The sequence below is a fragment of the Salvia splendens genome, chromosome 9, assembly GCF_004379255.2.
Source record: "Salvia splendens isolate huo1 chromosome 9, SspV2, whole genome shotgun sequence".
NCBI classification, from domain to species: Eukaryota; Viridiplantae; Streptophyta; class Magnoliopsida; order Lamiales; family Lamiaceae; genus Salvia; species Salvia splendens.
In genome coordinates, this window is record NC_056040.1 from 21,261,408 (window position 1) to 21,282,791 (window position 21,384).

General features: G+C 38.6%; 2 protein-coding genes and 1 long non-coding RNA gene across 3 annotated transcripts; 2 read left to right on the forward strand and 1 right to left on the reverse strand.

The window, feature by feature from the left end:
* Positions 1–11,636: 11,636 nt before the first annotated feature.
* LOC121747739 lies at positions 11,637–12,949 on the reverse strand. The gene is made up of 3 exons (XR_006039331.1): positions 12,712–12,949; positions 12,107–12,261; positions 11,637–11,836 (listed from the first exon to the last, which is right to left on the reverse strand). It is a non-coding gene; the product is annotated as an uncharacterized LOC121747739 (long non-coding RNA).
* Positions 12,950–18,061: 5,112 nt separating this feature from the next.
* LOC121748886 (inositol oxygenase 4-like) lies at positions 18,062–20,566 on the forward strand. The gene is made up of 11 exons (XM_042143442.1): positions 18,062–18,185; positions 18,266–18,353; positions 18,425–18,509; positions 18,596–18,800; positions 18,881–18,940; positions 19,020–19,072; positions 19,157–19,279; positions 19,718–19,787; positions 19,861–19,939; positions 20,041–20,122; positions 20,234–20,566. Exons 1-11 carry the CDS (start codon positions 18,155–18,157, stop codon positions 20,258–20,260), a joined length of 903 nt encoding a protein of 300 aa, XP_041999376.1. The 5' UTR covers positions 18,062–18,154; the 3' UTR covers positions 20,261–20,566.
* A 338-nt stretch (positions 20,567–20,904) lies between these two features.
* On the forward strand, positions 20,905–21,384 carry LOC121749290. Its single transcript, XM_042143874.1, has one exon. It carries the CDS (start codon positions 20,905–20,907, stop codon positions 21,382–21,384), a length of 480 nt encoding a protein of 159 aa, XP_041999808.1.

Below are 21,384 nucleotides of genomic sequence, written 5' to 3' on the forward strand. Positions count from 1 at the left end.
TCACGCTCCAATCCTTCCGAGAAGGATTTACAGTTTTCTCCAAAATCTTCATTATCTCTCGATTAGAGATCTCGGCTTGGCCGTTAGCTTGCGGGTGGTAGGGGCTTGAAAGTCTATGGTGCACACCGTACTTTTTCATTAAAGCTTCAATTGTACGATTACAAAAGTGTGTACCTTGATCAGAGATGATCGCCCTTGGGACTCCGAAACGGCTGAAAATGTGACTCTTTAAGAATTTGGCCACCTCCTTTGCTTCACACGTACTTGTGGCCGTCGCTTCTACCCATTTGGAGACGTAATCCACCGCGACTAGGATATACAGATTGCCATAGGACGAGGGAAAAGGCCCCATGAAATCCATTCCCCATATGTCGAATAATTCACAAACAATAATCGGTACTTGCGGCATCTCATCTTGGGCAGATATTCCACCGGTCAGTTGGCAACGCTCACAGCTCCGGCAGAACTCGTATGCATCTTTGTTGAGAGTTGGCCAGTAAAAGCCGCTATCCAGAATCTTCCTTGCCGTCTTCTTGGATCCGAAGTGCCCTCCACATGCTAACGAATGGCAGTGGGTCAACACATCCCGCTGTTCCCAGTCAGGAATGCACCTTCTTATCACTTGATCGGATCCTACCCTCCATAGGTAAGGGTCGTCCCAAAAATAATATTTTGCCTCACTCTTGATCTTCATTCGTTGGGCTTTGGTAACACTTGGTACCTCTGGAAGTTCTCCAGTTACTAGGTAGTTGGCCAGGTCCGCATACCATGGCTCCTGCCCTACCTTCTCTTTTCCTTTTGCTGCATCATTCTGACCAGTAAGTTTGTACACTTCTTCCCAATCAATTTTTCTGGGTGCAAAAATCACCTCACATAAGTGTTCCTCTGGAAACTTGTCGTGCACCTCCTCGCTGTTTCCTTCTTGCACTATTCTGCTCAAATGGTCTGCCACCTTGTTTTCGACTCCTCTCTTATCTTCCACCTCCCAATCAAATTCTTGCAACAAGAGTACCCATCGGATCAAGCGTGGTTTTGATTCTCTCTTGGTAACTAGATACTTAAGGGCTGCATGGTCAGTGTATACTACGACCTTAGATCCCAGCAAATATGGCCGGAACTTCTCGAAAGAAAACACCACTGCCAGCATCTCCTTTTCGGTGGTATCGTAATTCCGCTGGGCTTGATTTAGAGTCTTGGACGCATAAAAAATTAAGTGCCTCCTCCCATCGATCTTCTGACCCAGCACGGCCCCTACCGCAAAGTCGCTGGCGTCGCACATTACTTCGAAAGGATGGTTCCAATCAGGAGCTCGTATGATAGGTGCGGATACTAATTTTTCTTTGAGAAGATCGAAAGCTGCCTTGCATTGCTCATCAAAAACGAACTCCACATCATTTTGAAGCAGTCTGGTAAGGGGTTGGGCGATTTTGGAGAAATCCTTTATAAATCTTCGATAAAATCCAGCATGTCCCAGGAAACCCCTTATTCCCTTCTGATCAGTAGGGAATGGTAATTTGGATATGACATCCACCTTGGCTCGATCCACCTGGATACCTCTTTCTGAGACTACGTGTCCTAGGACTATCCCTTCGGTGACCATAAAACGGCACTTCTCGAAGTTCAAAACCAGACTCTTTGCTTGACACCTTTCCAAAATTATGTCCAAATGATGAAGGCAAGAGTCGAACGAGTCTCCGTAAACCGTGAAGTCATCCATAAATATTTCTATGCACTCCTCAATCAAATCGGAAAATATGCTCATCATGCATCGTTGAAACGTACCTGGAGCGTTGCATAAACCGAAAGGCATGCGACGGTATGCATAGGTTCCAAACGGGCAAGTAAAAGTGGTTTTGTCCTGGTCCTCAGGATCCACGTGAATTTGGAAGTACCCGCTGTACCCATCTAGGAAGCAGAAAAATTTTTTCCCAGCTAATCTCTCTAATATCTGGTCGATGAAAGGCAAAGGAAAATGGTCCTTCCTTGTTGCGTTGTTCAGCTTCCGGTAGTCGATGCACATTCGCCAACCCGTGACCAGCCTTGTTGGAATCAGCTCGTTCCTCTCATTCTTGACAACTTGGATCCCGGATTTCTTTGGAACCATGTGGATCGGGCTGACCCACTCACTGTCCGGCACTGAATAGATAATCCCTAGCGACAACAACTTCAAGATTTCCTTTAAAATTTCCTCTCGCATGTTAGGGTTTACCTTCCTTTGAGCATCTCGATGAGCCTTCGCTCCCTCTTCTAGCCTGATGTGGTGCATGCAAACGTCGGGGCTTATCCCTACTAGATCTGTAAGGCTCCATCCGATTGCCTTCTTATTCCTATTCAACACAGCCAGTAGCCGCGCTTCTTGTTCTTTTGTGAGACTGCTGTTTATGATTACGGGATATGAGTTCTCCTCCCCGAGGTAGGCATACTTCAAGTTCGATGGTAACTTTTTTAGCTCGACTTGGGGTGGAAGTGTGTCTTCGGGTAGAGGGTTTTTCTGGGCCTCCCCGTCTTTCTTTAAGTCTTCCCCTGAAGGTTCTTCCGTACTGACTGGAAGCTTGGCCCCTGCGGCTCCAATGAACGCCGACTTTTGACAGAATTCCTTGATCGCTCCTTCTATTTCTTCGTCGGTCAACCCCTGGCTACTGATCAAATCACACCACGCAGCAGCTTCTTCGTCGGCCTGATCACAAGCATCTAAAGCCTGGAGTTTTTCCTGTAATAGTTCGGTCTCAAGAAAATCTTGGACTAGAGGGTCAATCACATCAACAAAGCATAGATTTTCAGAATCAATGGGTTTCTTCATGGCATCATTTATATCAAAAGTAAACTTCTCACCATTAAAATCAATGCAAATAGTCCCCTCGGCCATATCCACTATTGTCTTAGCCGTTCTCAAAAAAGGTCTCCCTAACAAGACTCCACTAGACTCTCTCGCTTCATGCTCACTCATTTTGATCACATAAAAATCAGCAGGGTATGTGAACTCCTGTACTCTAACCAACACGTTCTCTAAAACTCCCTCAGGGCTTATGCACGACCTATCAGCCAGCTGGATCAATACCCTAGTGTTTGACAGCCTCACTCCTTTCAGTCGGTTATAGATTGATATTGGCATGACATTAATGGAAGCTCCAAGATCACACATCGCATGTTCAACCTTCACATCCCCTATAGTTATGGGTAAAGTGAACATACCTGGATCGGCCCTCTTGGGCGGCAGTTTCTCTTGCACAATTGCGGATGCGATCCCTTCCACCATGATTTGTCCATCTTTTTGAGCTTTCCCGGCTATGAAATCCTTAATGAATTTTCCGAGCGGGGGTAGTTTCACGGCTTGGAGGAATGGTATGGTGACGTCCAACCTTCCAAAAATCGACAAGTAGTCGACCGGGTTCTCTTTCTTCCTCTTTGTAACAAATCGGAATGGGAATGGTTTCTCCCCTTTTTTCTCTTCTACGGGTTCCTCAGCAACTTTCTTTGGTAGCTCTTGGGTCCGAGCCTCCATTCTGGGATTTTTCTCTTGAGGAGGTTCCTTCCTGGTCAGTAAGGCATCGGGTTCACCTCTTATACTTGGTGTATCATCCAGGAAGAATGGATCCTGCATTCGAGGCATGAAATTCCCTATTTCCTCAGCTGAAATTGTCTCGCCTCCTATCTTCGTTCCATTCGATCCTTCACTCGGCTGTTTCGGTTGAGGTGCATCATAAGTAGTTCCTGGCCTCAACGTGACCTTACTCACATTTGCCTTCTCGGGCATTTGGACTGTAGATGGGAGTTTTCCTGCATTTCCCTTCAAATCACCCATCGAACTGGCCAGTTGAGCTAACTGCCTATTCATCATATCCATGTTCGCCTTATGTTCTTTCTGGGCATTTTGCATCCCCTGCACGACCTCATTATGGGCTTGCAATTCTCCTTTGATGTTCTGTTGTGATGCTAGCATTTCACCCATCATGTCCTCAACGGATCTCCTCGGCCTGCTCGAGTTTTGGAAATGACCCGGCCCTTGGTGTTGATAGTTCTGGGAGTTTTGCTGTCCTTGATTAGGCGGGTATTGGTTATATTGGGCAGGAGGAGTGTACTGATCTTGAGGATATTGATTCTGGTGCTGGGCTTGGAATTGATTCTGGTTCTGATGGTGTTGGGATGCTTGGTTTGGTTGATTTTGGTAGTTTTGGAAATTTCTCTGGTGGGGTGGCACGTAAACAGGGTTCGAGTTTGAGCTTTGTGGGTTATGGTTTTGGGCTTGTTGGTTTCTTCCTGACCAGTTGGGCTGGAAGTCTGGGTTTGCTGGTCCACGGTTAGGGTTTTGGTTCGGGTAAGGGTTATATTGGTTCTGGCCTTGACCTTGGTTCTGGTTTTGGTTCCCTTCTCCCCATCGAAAATTCGGGTGGTCCCTCCATGGTGCGTCCCGTTGTCTCCCCTGGATCCAATTCCCATTCTGGTTAAAATACCCAGCAGCGTTAGCTTGCTCCGTACTGATCAAGTCATTCGGATGCTCGTATTGGGCCCCTTGATTCCCCTGCTCTGCACCCTTGTAGTTCCCAGTTGGGAGAGGTGGTGGAGTGCTCTTCTCGATGGCACTCAAAAGTGACTTCTTCAGCTCATCCATCTTCAAGTCCATTTTCTGCTCCAGCTTGTTCTCCTGATCAGTAGTCGATGCAACAGCAGCCCGCTCTCGGTTGTATCCTTCCCTTGAATGGTCATACTCTTTCTTTGCATTCAGTAGCTTCCTTAGGACTCTCTTTGCTTCGCTGACCCGTAATTGCGTGAAGCTTCCTCCCGAAGATGAATTGGCCAGGTCTTTGGTTACCGCGTTCATGCCCTCGTAGAAAGTATGATGTACTTCAATGTCCGCCATGCGATGGTTGGGACACGATTCCAAAAGACCCATGTATCTTGCCCAATAGTCGCTCAAGGGCTCGTCATATCCTTGCTTCACATTCGTTATTTCTCTCTTCAGTGCGCTTGTCTTAGATGACGGAAAAAACTCGCCCAGGAATGCTGACTTGAAGTCGGCCCAAGTCTCAATAGAGTCAGGGGGCAAGCGCATGAACCAGGTGTTCGCTTCCCCCTTGAGCACAAATGGCAGAGCTTTCAGCCTATAATCATCTTCAGTCGCTCCTGCTGGTCTTCTCTGCGCTCTACAAATCTTACAAAATTCGTGAAGGAACTCATACGGCCCTTCATAGCTTTTCCCGCAGTATGTAGGTAGAATCGCTATGACATGAGGCTTCACGTCACAAGCAGTCTGTCCCGGGGTGACCACGATAGCTTGCGGTGGTTCTCCTTCGGTATGCGCATTCAGCGTACCGATCTCTGGATCTTCGTCCATGTTGGCAGCCATTCCTGGATTGCCTTCCAACAGTGGTAACTCCACGAGAATTGGTCCTTCTATGGTGTACTGTTCTTCGTCGCTACTCGTGTCTAGGTCAGACAGAGTTGTTGACAGGCCAGAACGAGTGGTCACAAGTATGGATCCTCGCTGAAGTATCTTCGGTTTCTACGGATTAGGATCCGAACTGCTTCTCATAAACTGAAACAAAAGAAAAAGAGAAAAAATTATACACAATATTTACGCCAAAGTATCACACACAATAGTATCTAAAACGCCATCCATCCCCGGCAACGGCGCCATTTGAAGAGGTAACGAGGTGCGTAGGTGTCGTTCAAGTGAGGATATATCCTACTGGCAGGATAAAGATCCTAACTAAGCCTAGACCTCGTCTTCAAAGATTCCTCAACCCACTTCTACTGATCAGTATAGTGGAGGTAAGGGTCGAATCCCACAGAGATGGTGCGTTTAAACTACTGCGGTGATATTTTGGAGGGTTGGTTAGCTACCACGCTCGGGTTGAGTTTCTACCTAGGCGAGTAATTAAAGGGTGGCGTCCTACTGACTAGGATGGGGGAGCAGATCATGGAATGCAACTGTGTACGTGGAAATGAGGGGACATGGTGTAACAGAAATTGTTTGGAAAGGACGGTATTTCTATTTTTGGCTAAACAGAATATTCAGAGTGTAGTGGAGGTAGTGGTGACTAGGCTGACAGATCTGCAGGTACAACCAGAGGTGAAGGACAAAAGAAAGCAAAAGTAAATAAAAGTAAGGTGGTCCCCAATCTGGATGTAGACATCATCTTCTCCAACAACACAAATTAAACTCAGATAACAATTCCAGATCCAACCCGGCAAACACAGATTAACAACTCGCGAACACAGATCTAAAACTAAGAAATCAAATCTGAAATCAAACGCTGAAACTGGACTTCTGCATGCTGGTCAACATGAAAGATCGATTCAGAAAATAAAACGAAGCCTTGCATGCAACGATCTACTTCCAGATCAAACAGTACTTGTTTACCTATCCTAAAGAAATTTGTTACGTAACAGAATTTAGAGATTTAGCACTTAAAACACCGAGAAATCTTAGATCTAAGCTAACTAGACAAGGAAAGAAAAGAACACTACAATGAACGAAACGGAAATCAACTTCATAGCATTAACACGTTCGGATATCCAAAGCAAGCATTTTAAAACAACAAAATCCCAAAATGTAACAGAAATCCAACGTAAAGACGGAGAACTAATTAAACTACGAAAGCAATTTAAAGATTGTTTGCCACTCCGGGCGATAAAATCTCTGACTGGAACTACGATCTAGCTAACTGGAACGGACGATGACTGGAACTCGGGAACATTCTGAACGTCAGGTGATCATGGCTCGGCGAGGCAAGAAGTGGGACACGGCTGAAAGACTGAAATTACCGAGAGAACTCTCTACCTAAAGATGATGGTGAATTGAAGTCTATCCGAGGCTCCTTCTCTCTCCAACTTGGCTACCTTTTATAGGGAGGCTACCCTTGATTTTAGGGTAAATCCTCGCTGCAATTTGACTTCTTTGCCCTTAATTGTGGGTAATCCGTCCCAGCTATCCGTCTTCTTCATCTCAAGCCGTTTTAGCACGTATACGGATCAGTATGAGACCATGCTGGCGCTTTTTCTACCCGAACACTCCGGAACTTCCCTACTGGCCAGAACACTTATCCTGCACACTTTGAGCAACTGCTTTGCAAATATAATCATTTAAACCTGTCATACTGACCAGTAACCGAGGCCTAGAATACGACTTATCAGTACTCCCCCGTCTCATTAAATATAAAACATTTGTTTTCATTTTAGAAAATGTTTAATTTTTAATGGAATAATAAAAAAGAAAATATTTTATTTTTATTAGAACATAGGTAGTACAGATGATTGAAAATAGATTATGAATTTGGAAGGAAAATTAATACTCCGTACTATGCAATTTGTGATACCATCATATACTTCATCTATTGAGAAAAAGAAAATTAAAACCATCCTATATTTCATGATTTTTATGTATCGGTTATTGGAAAAGAATAGTAGTTTCATGTATTGAGAAAAAGAAAATTAAAACCATCATGTATTTCATGATTTTTATCTGTAGTATCAGTTATTGGAAAAGAATAGTAGCGCTATTAATTTAAAATAATAAATGAGCAATCAAGAAAACTTTTTACTTATATTTTAATTCAATAAATAAATTGATACAGTTTTTGAGACATTACTGTATTATTATATTATAAATTGAATCATCTTCTTCGAAAACATCCAGCGACCATTTTTGTCCATTTTTGTCGGCAATTTTTAGTTTCAGATTTATCTCAGTCCTTTTGTCATATAATTTTTGATGATTTAGTCTTCAAATACACTTATTTAGTAAGGACTATAGATGATTTTTCAAAAATATAAAGAAATTAGAAGTAGGAAAAATAAAAAAAATTACATTTTGGGTAAGGGCTTAAGCCCCACCCTTCTCCTATGTGTGTCCGCCCCTGATTGGGGGCTTAAAAAATAGAAAAAAAATTAAAATATTAGAAAAAACATCCATAAACGGCTAGTATTTCTGGGGGGATTTTTTTTTTCTTCTTAATTTTCAATTTTTTCGGAATTAAAAAAAAAAACATTTTTTTAACGGATAAAAACGACGCCCACTCGCTGGTCGGCGAGTGGGCATCACGGCCGCACGGGAGCTCGCCAGCCTCCTCTCGGCACCGGGCTACGCGACAGACGGATGTTTCCAGCGTTGGCTCGATGCTGGCTTGTCTCGACAAGACGAGATCGAGCTGGCAACGAGCCTACGCTGCGGATGCTCTCATATGAATAGCTCGTAACATCAACTTCTACCCAAGGCCCACTGACATATGAATTCATTACCATGATTATATGGTTAAGTTATATTGAGACGATACCATAATAAATAATTAAGATTATATCTTTTCTATCAGATCCAGATATAAAAAAGTTGTGATTTAATAAAATCGAACATCATTAAAACTTTATTATATCATCTAGGGATGCCAGTGTAGTCCGCAATCCGTAGGCTAGTTTGAATACTCCGCTAAATTTAAAGGGTTATGTAGATTGGAAATTTCCAACCCATACAACTCGATTATTCGGCACCTGATTTGTCCGCAACTCGAATGGACCAAACCCAAAACCCGATTGGCTTGTCCGATGGATTGACCTGGTGGATTGGACCTAGGTATAACTATTGTATATTATTTCTTAATGTCTGACATCTAATTCGACTATTCATTAAATATTTTTTTAAAAATAAATAACGATACAAAAAACCTCCAATTTTATATTTAACATACATATATTTAGATTTTTATTAATATAATAAATAAATAAATAAAAACCAAATTAACTATAAGAAATATTATAATTTCTAAAATATGTTCAATTTTTATTTTGTTTATATAAACTTTAAATAAGTATATAATTATTTTAAGTTTAAACATAGTATATCTCAAAAATTTCATAATTAAATATTTTACTAACTATAAATATGACTAATTTTCATCATTGGTATTGAACTGACCACATGTTAATTTAATCGTAGCAGCCTTATTAGCCCGCTGGGATAGCCCGAAACACGAATATTTAAGGTAAGATTGAATATTTATAACCTAAAAAAAAACAACTTGATTAGCCCGCACTCAATTAACCCGCAGTTCAAATAGGATTGACTTGAAACTTGCTAGACTGACCCAATTAATATCCCTAGTATTAACATCTGGCATAGGAGTAAAATTATCCATAGTTAATACTGAACCCAAACCTAATAAGATTGTTGCTGAAAAATATGCTAATTAAGAATATTAGACCCACGATTAATAGAGCACCATTGACAAATTCGAAAAATTACTCCATGACTTGGAATATGTGTATTCCGTTTTTCATGCAGAATTTATATCACTATACTAATTAGTATTTTGCGACAGCCTTCAGGACAACAATGAATATACTCTACCATAAAGAAAATTGAATAATTGAGATTATGCACATTCCATTTTATTCATGTCATCCACATTGTCTCAATACCGTCTCATCCCTTCACTATTCATGGGCCCCACTGCACCTTTTACCACATCTCTTAACTAAGAGACAGCACATGCATCCCTCCATCTCTTAACCATCTCATCCTTTAACTATTCATTCAATTTCATTTTTATTTTTATTTCCAACAAATTCAATTAATATTTCATTGAAATATTAAATTAATACTAATAATTCATAAAATCATTAAAAACCACAAAAATTACAACATCCGAAAATACGAAAAACACATAATTAAAATCCTAATATTACAATTTATTGAAATTCGCATAATCATGGAAAGTGACGCGGTGATCGTCTAACGGTTGCCAAATTTGGCCCAAATGTGCTCCATTAGATCCTCCTGGAGTTGGGCGTGGGCGATAGAATCACGTATCCTAGCCCGAACACACAGCCGCTCATGCAAAGACGGATGCACTCTACACGCAGCCAATGTATTTGCGATATGCATAAATAGCTCCCGCCTCATGCGAAAACGGCGACGGAAGTAGGTATTTCCCCATACCGGGTTATCACAAAAGTAATCTTGTACCAACCTTGCGGCGGCTTCCTCCCGGTCACGATGGATGTATTTTCGGGGTCGCTTTTGACGCGCCGCGGCTTCCTCCTCCTCCCTACGTCGATCTGCTTCTAGCGATTCTTCCATCATTCGACGCATTTGCTCAAATGGATCCATGAATAGATTAAATTTGGGAGAAGAATTGGAGAGGAAAGAGAGATGATATGATAGTGATGAGAAGAAAAAAAGATGAGAGATAGTGTGTTTGTGTGTAAAATGAAAGAGGTTAATAGGAGTATTTATAGAATAAAAAAAGAAGAAAACTAATAATAATAATTACCGTTTCAAACGGTAATATTACCGTTAAAAATTTTAAAATTTACAATTTTTTTTTTCTGAAAATCCATTTTTTTAAATATTTATCGCGCCGGCGAGTGGGCGTCATGCCACGCGCCGGCGAGTGGGCGTCATGCCACGCGCCAGAGCTCGCCACGTGGAGATAGCGCGTGGCGAGACAACCCGCCACCCCCTTCCCCCGGGCTACGCGACGAGACGGAGCATCCACATCGGTGTCTCGATGCGGTCTCGTCTCACCGGGACGAAACCGAGCCCACATCGAGACACCGATGCGGATGCTCTCATACAATTTGAATTTCATTGGAATTATTATGTAAACAACTCCTTTATCAAACAATTTGATTTTCATTAGAATATGCATCAGTGGCGGATCCAAACACTTCATATTGGGGTGCGATAAATAATTACACCGCCTTGAAATTTCAATCGATCTTTTTTCTTTTGTTATTTCAATTATTTTTTCCTGTGAGTCACTTCATTGTTAAAAAAATAGATTATTTTTAGTATATTATGACTTGAAATTTTTTTACTATTTCAAATTGAAGTTCTGAAATATTTATATAACAAATTTAGAAAATATTTTAAATATTTAAACTAAAATAAAATGCATGATATTTCCGGTGTAATATCAAATATGAGCATGATTAGAATTAGAAATAATAATTAATAAAGAGTGTAATTAATCACAATGCTTTATTGTGTATAAAACAAATGATAGAACAAATATTAAAATTTTATATTTAATCGAACATTACTTGGAAGCATGAATAGTAGTACTACTACTAAACCCCACCACCCGCTGGGAGACTTTCGGCCTTAATCCACAAGTCCGGTCGAATAGGATTAGACGGATTCTGCCAAAAGGCGGATTTGGTACACCTGTGGTTAAACAAAAAAAACACAAGACATAACAAAATGGTAGAAAATAATCCTAGGGGAGTTTGAACCTAGGTTGATGCTATGACAAAGGGGCATATTACCACTAGGCTATTTACCACTTTTGAGGTTAGACTCGTACCCCTTTGTTCTTTACTAGATCCGTCAGTGACTAGGGGTGGGTCGATACGAGATATCGTATCGAAAACGTTGTATCGTGTATCGTATCGAAAATATCGATATGAAAGAATTCCATATCGTTATCGTATCGAAAGTTTCGATATATCGAATTTCGATATATCGAACTTTCGATATGGATAATATCAATATCGTTATCGTATCGATATTTCGATATATCGTACCGAAATTCGATATATCGATATATCGAATTTCGATACGATATATCGAAATATCGATATCGTATCGAATACCTGTATATCGAAAATTATAATTTCAAAACATAAAATTCACACAAAAATTAATAAAACTTCTAACACAATAAAATTAATAGTGTTCTTATCTCCATAATCAAAATACTACACAACCAAGTACAAAAAAACACACCATAAAGTTTGAACAAACTCCATCACAATAATTAGCAAAAACTAGTAGTTGTCTTGATCTTAATTCTTGAACACCAAACCCTTCATCTTGTCGAAATCATCTAAAAATATTAACCTACATAATCCAAGACCAATAGAGATGAGAGATTAGAATTGAACAACAAAATGGGCATATACAAATTAGATATACAACACAAAGAAGTGGGCATTTAATTGACAAATTACAAACACAAAAATATGCTATTAACAATACTAGAAACTGTGAATGTGGCCCTTCTCAATTTGATGGCAAATAGTATTAAGATCATAACTCAATAGAGATTAACGAGTAATAAAGCCTAGTTGTTTCACATATTGAGTAAGTGCTTCCAATATTGACTTCTACCTCTCTTTGTAGGAGCTAAAGGAGGTTTTTCTGAGGAATCTTCTGCTGCTGATCGTTTTCTACTAGTACCCTCATCATTTGTTGAAGCGCTTTGTTGCTTTGATGGTTCAGAAGTAAGTAGCAGTGGATGCGAATGAGAAGTTGCGGATTCCATTCTGAAAAAATAACAACAAAGTGAATATCTTACAAAATGGGGCTTCCACAATTTTTGAGATTATTCATCAATTTAAGAGCACTAATAGAGTCAAAATCCATCTTACAAAATGGGGCTTCCACAATTCGACTTACAAATTTCGGCTTAACCCGAAATTCAATAGGACGAAGACAATAATATAGCATTACAAATTAACTACACTTTGCAGACCATTCTAGTGTGAAATCCGTAAATGGGGGTTGGTTTTAATTCCATGTTATTGAATGCAGAAATCTACTGTGGTGGATTTATATTTGTAGCAGGCAATTATTGAATGAAAGACTTGAAAATATATTGAACATTCGTGAATACGAATCATTAGATTCATTACTATATAGAGATACATTGATGGAGATAAACCAAACAAGGAAAATCGAAATAATTGGGCGAGACAAAATCGTGCTATTAGTACCAGGAAGAAGCTGGAGATGTTGAGTGTTGACTGTGAGGAGCGAGATCTCATCCACTTTCGGGCGGAAAACCGCGAGCTGAGCGCTGGAGGAAAGCTGGAGGACGTCGCCGGAGATGGACCGTGGAGGCGTGGACGACCAATTGCGAGAGAATCGTGAGAATGAGAGCGAGCGACTGAGCGAGATTGAGATTTGAGAAGGAGACAGACGGCGCGAGAATGAGATTTGAGAAGAAGACGGCGATAGGGTTCCAAATCCTAGGGTTTCATATATATTTTCTAAATATATTAATGAAATAACTGGATTTATATATATTTGTAAAACGATATATCGAAAATATCGATATATATCGTATATGCGATATATATCGTCTATTCGATATATATCGATATATCGAAAATATCGATATATATCGTATATGCGATATATATCGTCTATTCGATATATATCGATATATCGAAAATATCGATATATATCGAATATTCGATATAAAACGATATATCGCGATATAAGAAAATTCATATCGTTATCGTATCGAAAACTTACGATACGGTATCGTTTCGTATCGAAAATTACGATATATCGAAAATTCGATAATTTTTCGATATTTTTCAATACGATACGAGTGATATATCATTTTTTCGATATTTTTCCCCAGCCCTATCAGTGACATGCACAACTCCTTAATATATGGAGTATGAAATTTAAAGTATCAAAGATATTTTAGGAGATCGAAATAAATATGTCAGTTTATATTGAAAACGAAATGTATGCCGGTAAAAGTGGTACTATAAAAAATTCCCTGCCTCGTCAGTTAATAGACTTTCCACCAATAATTTAAAAAATAATTATGGAAAGACAAAAACTCTCGTCATCCCGTGATAACGTTTCCACAACTAAGTTAAGATCTTTCTTTCTTTTATTTTATCTAATAATAGTACTAATTTTTTGTCAAGACAATCCCACTAGGCATTAATTATACCACTCTTCGTAGACATAGCATGATAGCAACGAGAAAAATACAATTCGCCTAATGATAATGACGTATGATGCCATTTTTAGCTACAGTTGAAATCTACTATAGAATACTCTACATAGAAAATAAATTACTACTATGCCTCAAAATAAAAATAAATTACTTTAATTTAGAACACACACATATGACAAATTAAGATGGCCCAAATTATCTAGCCATGATTATTTACTAAATTTATGGCGTACCAATATACTTTTAAGGGATATAGACGACACTGAATATCACAAAAAATTTCAGAAAATTAATTTTTTTTTCCTTACAAACTTGGAACTTGATATATAATATCATGAATTTAAAAGTTGTGTCACAATGGATTTAATCCAAGACTCAGACATTAGCCATTTTACTACTCCCTAAACTAATTTACTCCTTGATTAACACGTAACATGATAGCTTTAGGAGAGTTTACATGCATGTAACAATATTTCAATATAAAATATAAAACCCAACCAAAATAAATAAATCAAATCAAGAGACAGTTGATATAATAGTAGCACAATTAGACGAACATATTATTCCCTTCTGTCTCAACTAATTGTCTCATTTTATCATTTTCATCATATCTCTATTAGCTATCTAATTTTAATTCTACATGTCCTACTATAAATGATTGATTTTCCTTTTTTTTTGTCTCATTACAAAATTTAAATGATCAATGTTTTCTTAACAAAAAATAACTTTTTTACTCTCTCTTAATTTATTCTCCCTTCACTTAATTCAATAAATATAATTTTTTAAATCTCATGTTGAAAAAAATTTGATCACTTAAAATGAAACAAAAGGGGAGTACTATTTTAGTTAGTGGACCTCATATTCCACCTACTCATGCACTCACAATTATTATATTAATACATATAAGTATAACTTACATTGCACTAATTTTTTTTGCACTTTTTTTAATAAAGTCAAACAATTTTTTAAAAAATTCATACCAATCAACTATGAGATAATTAATGAGAATCGGAGAAAGAATCATTTTATAGTGATCCATAACAACTACTTCCTCAGTTCATGAATATAAGACCAAATTTAAACGGACATAGATTTTAAGAAATATAGTAGAAAATGAATAAAAAATATTTGTGGAATGTTAGTCATACTTTTATATATTGATTATATAATGAAATGTGAGAAAAATAAAGTTAGTAGAATGTGAGATCCATTATCAAAAATAGTAAAAAAGTAAATATACATTTTTTGATGGATAGATGAAAATGGCAAATTGAGATATTTATTGACGAGCGGAGAGTACCAAATCTATTGTATAATTGACAACCATAGGTAAATAGTATCCATTATTCATTCATTAGATTCTTTGGTGAACATATTTATTCTGGAGGCAGACTCTGGTACATTGGATGCATGCATGCATATGTCCTATATTAAAATATATACTTATGATTAAGAATTTTTGTTTAAATATATTAACTTTCAGTGTAGAATTGATGAAGTCTAATTGGAGTATTGGACCACACTCTAATTTTGCCTTTTATATTTCGATTTTTTTATCAATAAATTCTACTACTTGGGATCAAATAGCGTAAAAAAAATTTAATTAATGACAAGTTGGGAGGGGGATGCCCAATATCTAAAACTTTAATAATTGGAGAGTCTTGGTGCAAGAAAAGCATGTGCTGTGCCGGCTATTTTAATTAATAAGGCAACTACATTAAACCTCTATAAACTAAAATTATTGGGACCTGATAATTTCTATCAATTTGAAAGAAATATTATAGGAATAATGATTTATTATTTCAGATATATTTTACAAATCACTTACAATAGACATTTGTTATTGATGACAAATAAATTTAAATTGCTAACTATTTAGAGAATGTATATTACATAATCATGTTAGTTTAGAAAATGTATATTACATAATCTTTTGTGTTAAAGTAAAAGTTGATTCATGCATACACATAAATGTGCACATTGTGCATAAGTAGAACTATATACAATGCTCCACTAATTGTTTTAAAATCATAACCAATAATGATTTCTCATTAAAAATTTGATAGATGATGAATCACATGATTAATAGCTTTGCATCTCGTCACAAACAATGGTGTAAGAAGCAACGACTTGTATATGAGAATTATAATAATAATTAATAATTTATAAGTTCATCAAGACCTTAAATACATATAATTGAATTTCAAAAAGATCTTATTGTTAAATTGATTGATGTCTAATTTTGAACTGACCCAGAATCGGGACCAGATAAGTTAATAGGTTTATAACGTTAGTAATTCATAGAGTATTTATGGAGATTCTAAAGTAGTACTCCCTCCGTCCCAACTAAGTTGAGTCGCATTCCTTTTTGACATGTCCCAACTAAGTTGAATAATTTCGCTTTAAAAAAAACAAAACATCTAATCACTCTTACTTTATTCCATCATCTATTTTCCTCTCTCTTTATTTTTCTTATTTTATTCATCTCTTTTAATTTTCAATACAATTTCTTAATCTTTGTGTATAAAAGTTTTCTCTAAGGGCATCAGCAGTGGGGCGCCCTAAGGCGCGCCACATCATCATTTTATTGTTTTGTTTAATTAATTTAAATGTTTTCAAATAACAAGTAACGAGTAAATAAAAAACATCTAAATAACAAATGGCGACGCATTAATAAAAAAAAGTTACACCATTCAACTTACAAAAAAAAAACAACTAAGTCGGTGCAATTCCCAACTTCCGACTCAGCTCATCGATTAACGCCCGGAGATATTCGGCTTCGTCGGGGTCGGTACACTTCTTGAGGGCCTTGTGCGTCTGCAATAACGTCCTCGCCATCGACGTTGTTGCCAACGACTCAAACGCGGTGGCCGTCTGGGTCGGGAGCGTTTCCGGGAACGGAGATGGGTTTGCAGCGGTCGAGGATGAGGTCGCGGCCGCCTTCCCCTTGGCCTTCGCAGCCTTGACGCCGGGAGGACGCCGGGAGGACACCGGTGTGCCGGAACTCCCTTCATCCACGTACGTCCGGGTGAGGTCAACCGGGTTATTGCCGCTGCTCGTGTAATCACCAGCTTCGGTGGTCTTCGTTCTCTTCGGCGCACCAGTGTTCAGAATTCCACCTTGGAACTATATTTATAAAAAAATTAAACCGCGTCCCATCGTTCGCGTCGATCGTCCGCGTAGCCCACAGTGGGCCGGACAATGGCGCGGACGATGGCCTATCGTCCGCGGCCATCGTCCGCGTAGGCCGCAATGGGGCGGACGATGGCGCGGACGATGGGCATCGTCCGCGCTATACTCCGCACCCTTAGTATAGGGCGCGGCGATCGTCCGCGGCCTATGTCACGCACTCGCAATGGGGCGCACGATGGCGGGCGCAGACGATGCGCGCCATCGGGCGTGCCATCGTCCGCCCCATTGCAGATGGCCTAAATTTAGTTGGGACCGAGGAAGTACTACTAATTAATCATTCTTTGGTAATTTGATTAAGCGATTGAGATTTATTAACTGCTGACATGGCATAGTCAGAGGCGTAATTAGCTAGCTGGTGATCCATAGATAGAGACAAGGGTTGGAGCGCAGTCGGATATGACAAGGTGCCGCGTCAGTGTGGGCCCTATCTTATTTTCAACTCCCTTATTATAGAAGATTGATATTTACACGTTTATATGACTCATCACATACTTTTTTCGTCATTCGCGATACACACGCGTGATTCCACGCTGTCTGCCTCTTTTCTTTCACATTTTGTCGGAATTTAAGTTCACATTTTTCATAATAATTTCCAATGCATAGTATTGTCGGTGGATCCTTCTTTTCAATTGAAATCTGAATGTTTCTATTAAAAGTTAGAAGTATCATCCCCAAATATATACTTTTATCAAATTGAAAATTCTTAATTGTGAGATGAGGAAAAGAAGAATTAGCTTAGCAATATCATGATGTATTTTATTAATATTTAAAGCAAATGATAGGAACGAGAAATAAGATAACAATTTTAATTGAATTGATACGATGAAAGTGCATGCGATACAATGTTGAAAATGAAATAAGATTATCTTTAATCATTCATTACTTAAATTTTAAGATATTTTAATTATATATTTATTTTATAGTATAAAATTTAAAACCAAATTTTTTGTGCACAGAAGGATTACTAGCAAAGTGTGAGCCTCACGATCCAAAGTAACGCGTGGTGGTGAGAAGCACCTCTGACCAAATCTTCTTCCGCCAGTTACACAAACAGCACAATTTTCAGGGAAGGACTCCAACTAGATTTTCTTTTGAGGACATAAAAAGTCCAAATTTTTAGTTAAGGACTTTTTTATCCTACTATATATACCAGATTTTTTTCAATCATACAACATCAAAACAAAAGGCCATTTGTCATTGTAACACCTCCTAGTTTTTTTAATCTTTATATTTACTTCGTGGTTCGAAACTTTTTTGTTGCCAAGATGACCATCCTCATTGACCAGCCCCAACTTGGTAAATAATCTCCTTAATTCCCTTAACTATTTTATTTTTTTTCCCAAAATGCCTTAATATTTCATGATCTATAATTTCAGATTGCGTTCCCATTGAAGACAAGAAACTTGGGCAATCACAATGCGCCTTCGAGGCTCCTCACATGAATGCTTTTGGCCAAAATTTTAGGTATTAATTGAGTTAATATAAAATGTGAATTGTAAGGTCGACGAATTTCTCAACATATGCTTACGAATTAGGGACTATACTAATGCTGAAACCGAGAGGCAAAAAGGGGTTGAGGAATTCTACCGATTGCAACACATCAACCAGACATATGATTATGTATGTACAATATTTTTAATTTGGAAGAAAACCTATTTTTATTCTTTTTCAATTTATAAATTTGAAATTGGAAACATAAAATGCAGGTTAAGAGGATGAGAGAAAAGTTCTCAAAACTAGACAAAATGGAAATGAGCATATGGGAATGCTGTGAGCTTTTGAATGAAGTTGTGGACGAGAGCGATCCGGATTTGGATGAGCCACAGATCCAACACTTGTTGCAGTCGGCCGAGGCTATCCGCAAGGACTACCCCGACCAAGATTGGTTGCACCTCACCGCTCTAATTCACGGTACCAAAATATATACTTATATGTGTTCGTTCGTCTAATGCTAAGTTTAGTATGTCATCTAACGTGGAATATCATTTCAGATCTAGGAAAAGTTCTTCTTCTCCCCAAATTCGGAGGGTTGCCTCAATGGGCCGTTGTTGGTTAGTACATTAACACTAATTACCAATAGTATTATTTTAGATAATGAAAAAATTAATTATGATACATTTTCCATAATAGGTGACACTTTCCCTCTTGGATGTGCTTTTGACGCCTCCAATATTCATCACAAGGTGACATACTCTACTTCAAATGCATCTAATATATATATTTGAAATTAGTGTAATAAATTACTTTGTATTGATGCAAAAATGCAGTATTTCCACGAGAATCCTGACAGCAAAAACACAACCTATCTCACTAAGAACGGAGTTTATGAAGAAGGATGCGGGTTGGAAAATGTCGTTATGTCATGGGGGCACGACGACTACATGTATTTGGTACTAATTCTATATACTATGGTGGTGTTCGGTTGCCATGACTAATATCATGAGACTATCCATCTATGATTAAGTTGTTGAATTATTTTAGTTGGAGGAATAGGGGGTTAGCTATGACTAATTATCTCATGATTATTCATCTAGGATTGAGTTATGTGGTTGAATCTCATGAACCAAACACACTATAAATTTAATCTCGGAGAGGCTATGACTAATTATCATGGGACTATCCATCTAAGATTAAGTTGAAGGGTTCAATCTTATGAACCAAACATGATACATATTTAATCATGAGATTTAATCTTGCCAACCGAACACCCCCTATATGACAAATTTTACAATTATATAGTACACAATTATAATTCATATTAAAACAAAATTAATTAACCTAGCTATTACTTGAAGATCTCATGTATATATCTTTGTTTCAAATTTTAGGTGGCTAAGGAAAATGGAACAACTCTACCTTCGGCTGCATTGTTCATCGTCCGTTACCATTCATTTTATCGTAAGCCTTCGAACTATTTTCTGTCTAAATGAATGAAACTATTGGAATAACATTTGTATCTTATTGAATACAGCTTTGCATAAGGCTGGAGCTTATACACACTTGATGAACGACGAAGACAAGGAGAATCTCAAGTGGCTCCATGTCTTCAAGTAAGTAAACTGAATTATTTTTTATCACAATTGATTCGGAAATGTATGTCGTTACACAAGTATTAACATTATATTTTTCTTGAATTCTTAAAATTGTACAGCAAATATGATCTGTACAGTAAGAGCAAAGTTCATGTTGATGTTGAGGAAGTGAAACCCTACTATATGTCCCTCATTAACAAGGTAGGTTTTACTACCAAGCTATTTCTTCTTTTTTTTTGTATTTGTCTTATTTAATTGACTAAGTACTATTTCTCATATCGCTGATAAGATTTGAAATTTTTGTTACTGCAGTACTTCCCAGAAAAGCTGAGATGGTAAAATTTTGTGCAAGCGTTTGATGAAGAGCAATTGGGATTAGTGTATCCAATTGCGAAAGTTTGTATTTTCTTGTGTTTGTAAATTGCTTTTCATCTACACAGATGGGCAAAATAGTCACTTCATCACCATTGTAGCATTTCTCATTTTTACATTCATCATATGTGATTTTTAGTTAGTTTTGCCTGTACACAATAAATGTTGAGTCCCCAACGCCCAATGTAATCTCCCGGCTTCTCCTACTAATTAATTCTGTATTGTTAATGCTTGCAATATTCTCAACTAATACAAATATCTCACTTCAAACAACATGAATGTCTTCGTCTAGATGTCAGTGTTGTCAGTCTCCTTCAATCGAGTCTCTTAGTCATGTCTTTTTCTTGAGTCAGTCGACTTTTTCTGCATGGGAATATTTCGATGCCTGGTTTCCTTCCTCGCACACACCGATTCACACGAGCACTGATATTGCACTTAGACTAGGTCACTGGCGGAGGTCCTCTTTCCAGAGGGCTCCCGCCTTACATATTAGTTTTCTTGTACTCTGTTTGATTGCTTGGTTTCTTTGGACGGAGAGGAACGGCTGCAAGCATGGCAGTCGTCCTTTTCGTCACTCTCATGTTATTTGGTAGGTCACTCACCACTTGCACATGCTTGTCTTGGCCGGCAAGATCACCCCGATCCACTGGAGGGGATGTTCGCCGTCGGTTGATTTCATGCCTTCCTCCCCCAGACAGCGTGTTCTGCGGTCACTCATGGTCCTATGGCATCCCCCTGATGCCCCTTGGGTGAAGCTAAACATTGACGGTGCCTTCTCTACATCGACAATGGAGGTGGGGGAGGGAGGATTGGTTCGAGGCTCTGATGGAGGACTTCTGCGTGCCTTCTGTGCTCCGATAGCCGCATCATCGAGCTTTGAGGCGGAGCTGTTGGCTCTGATTCGGGGGTTCGAGATGACTATGGAGCTTTCGACACACATCTGGATTGAGCTTGACTCATCGGCTCTGGTTACCTTATTGTCATCTGGACAGCTTGGCGCTGCGGAGTTCAGACATCACATGGCTTTGATCAGGAGTATGACTTCTCAGCGGCATGTTCGGTTCTCACACATCTACAGAGAAGGGAACTGA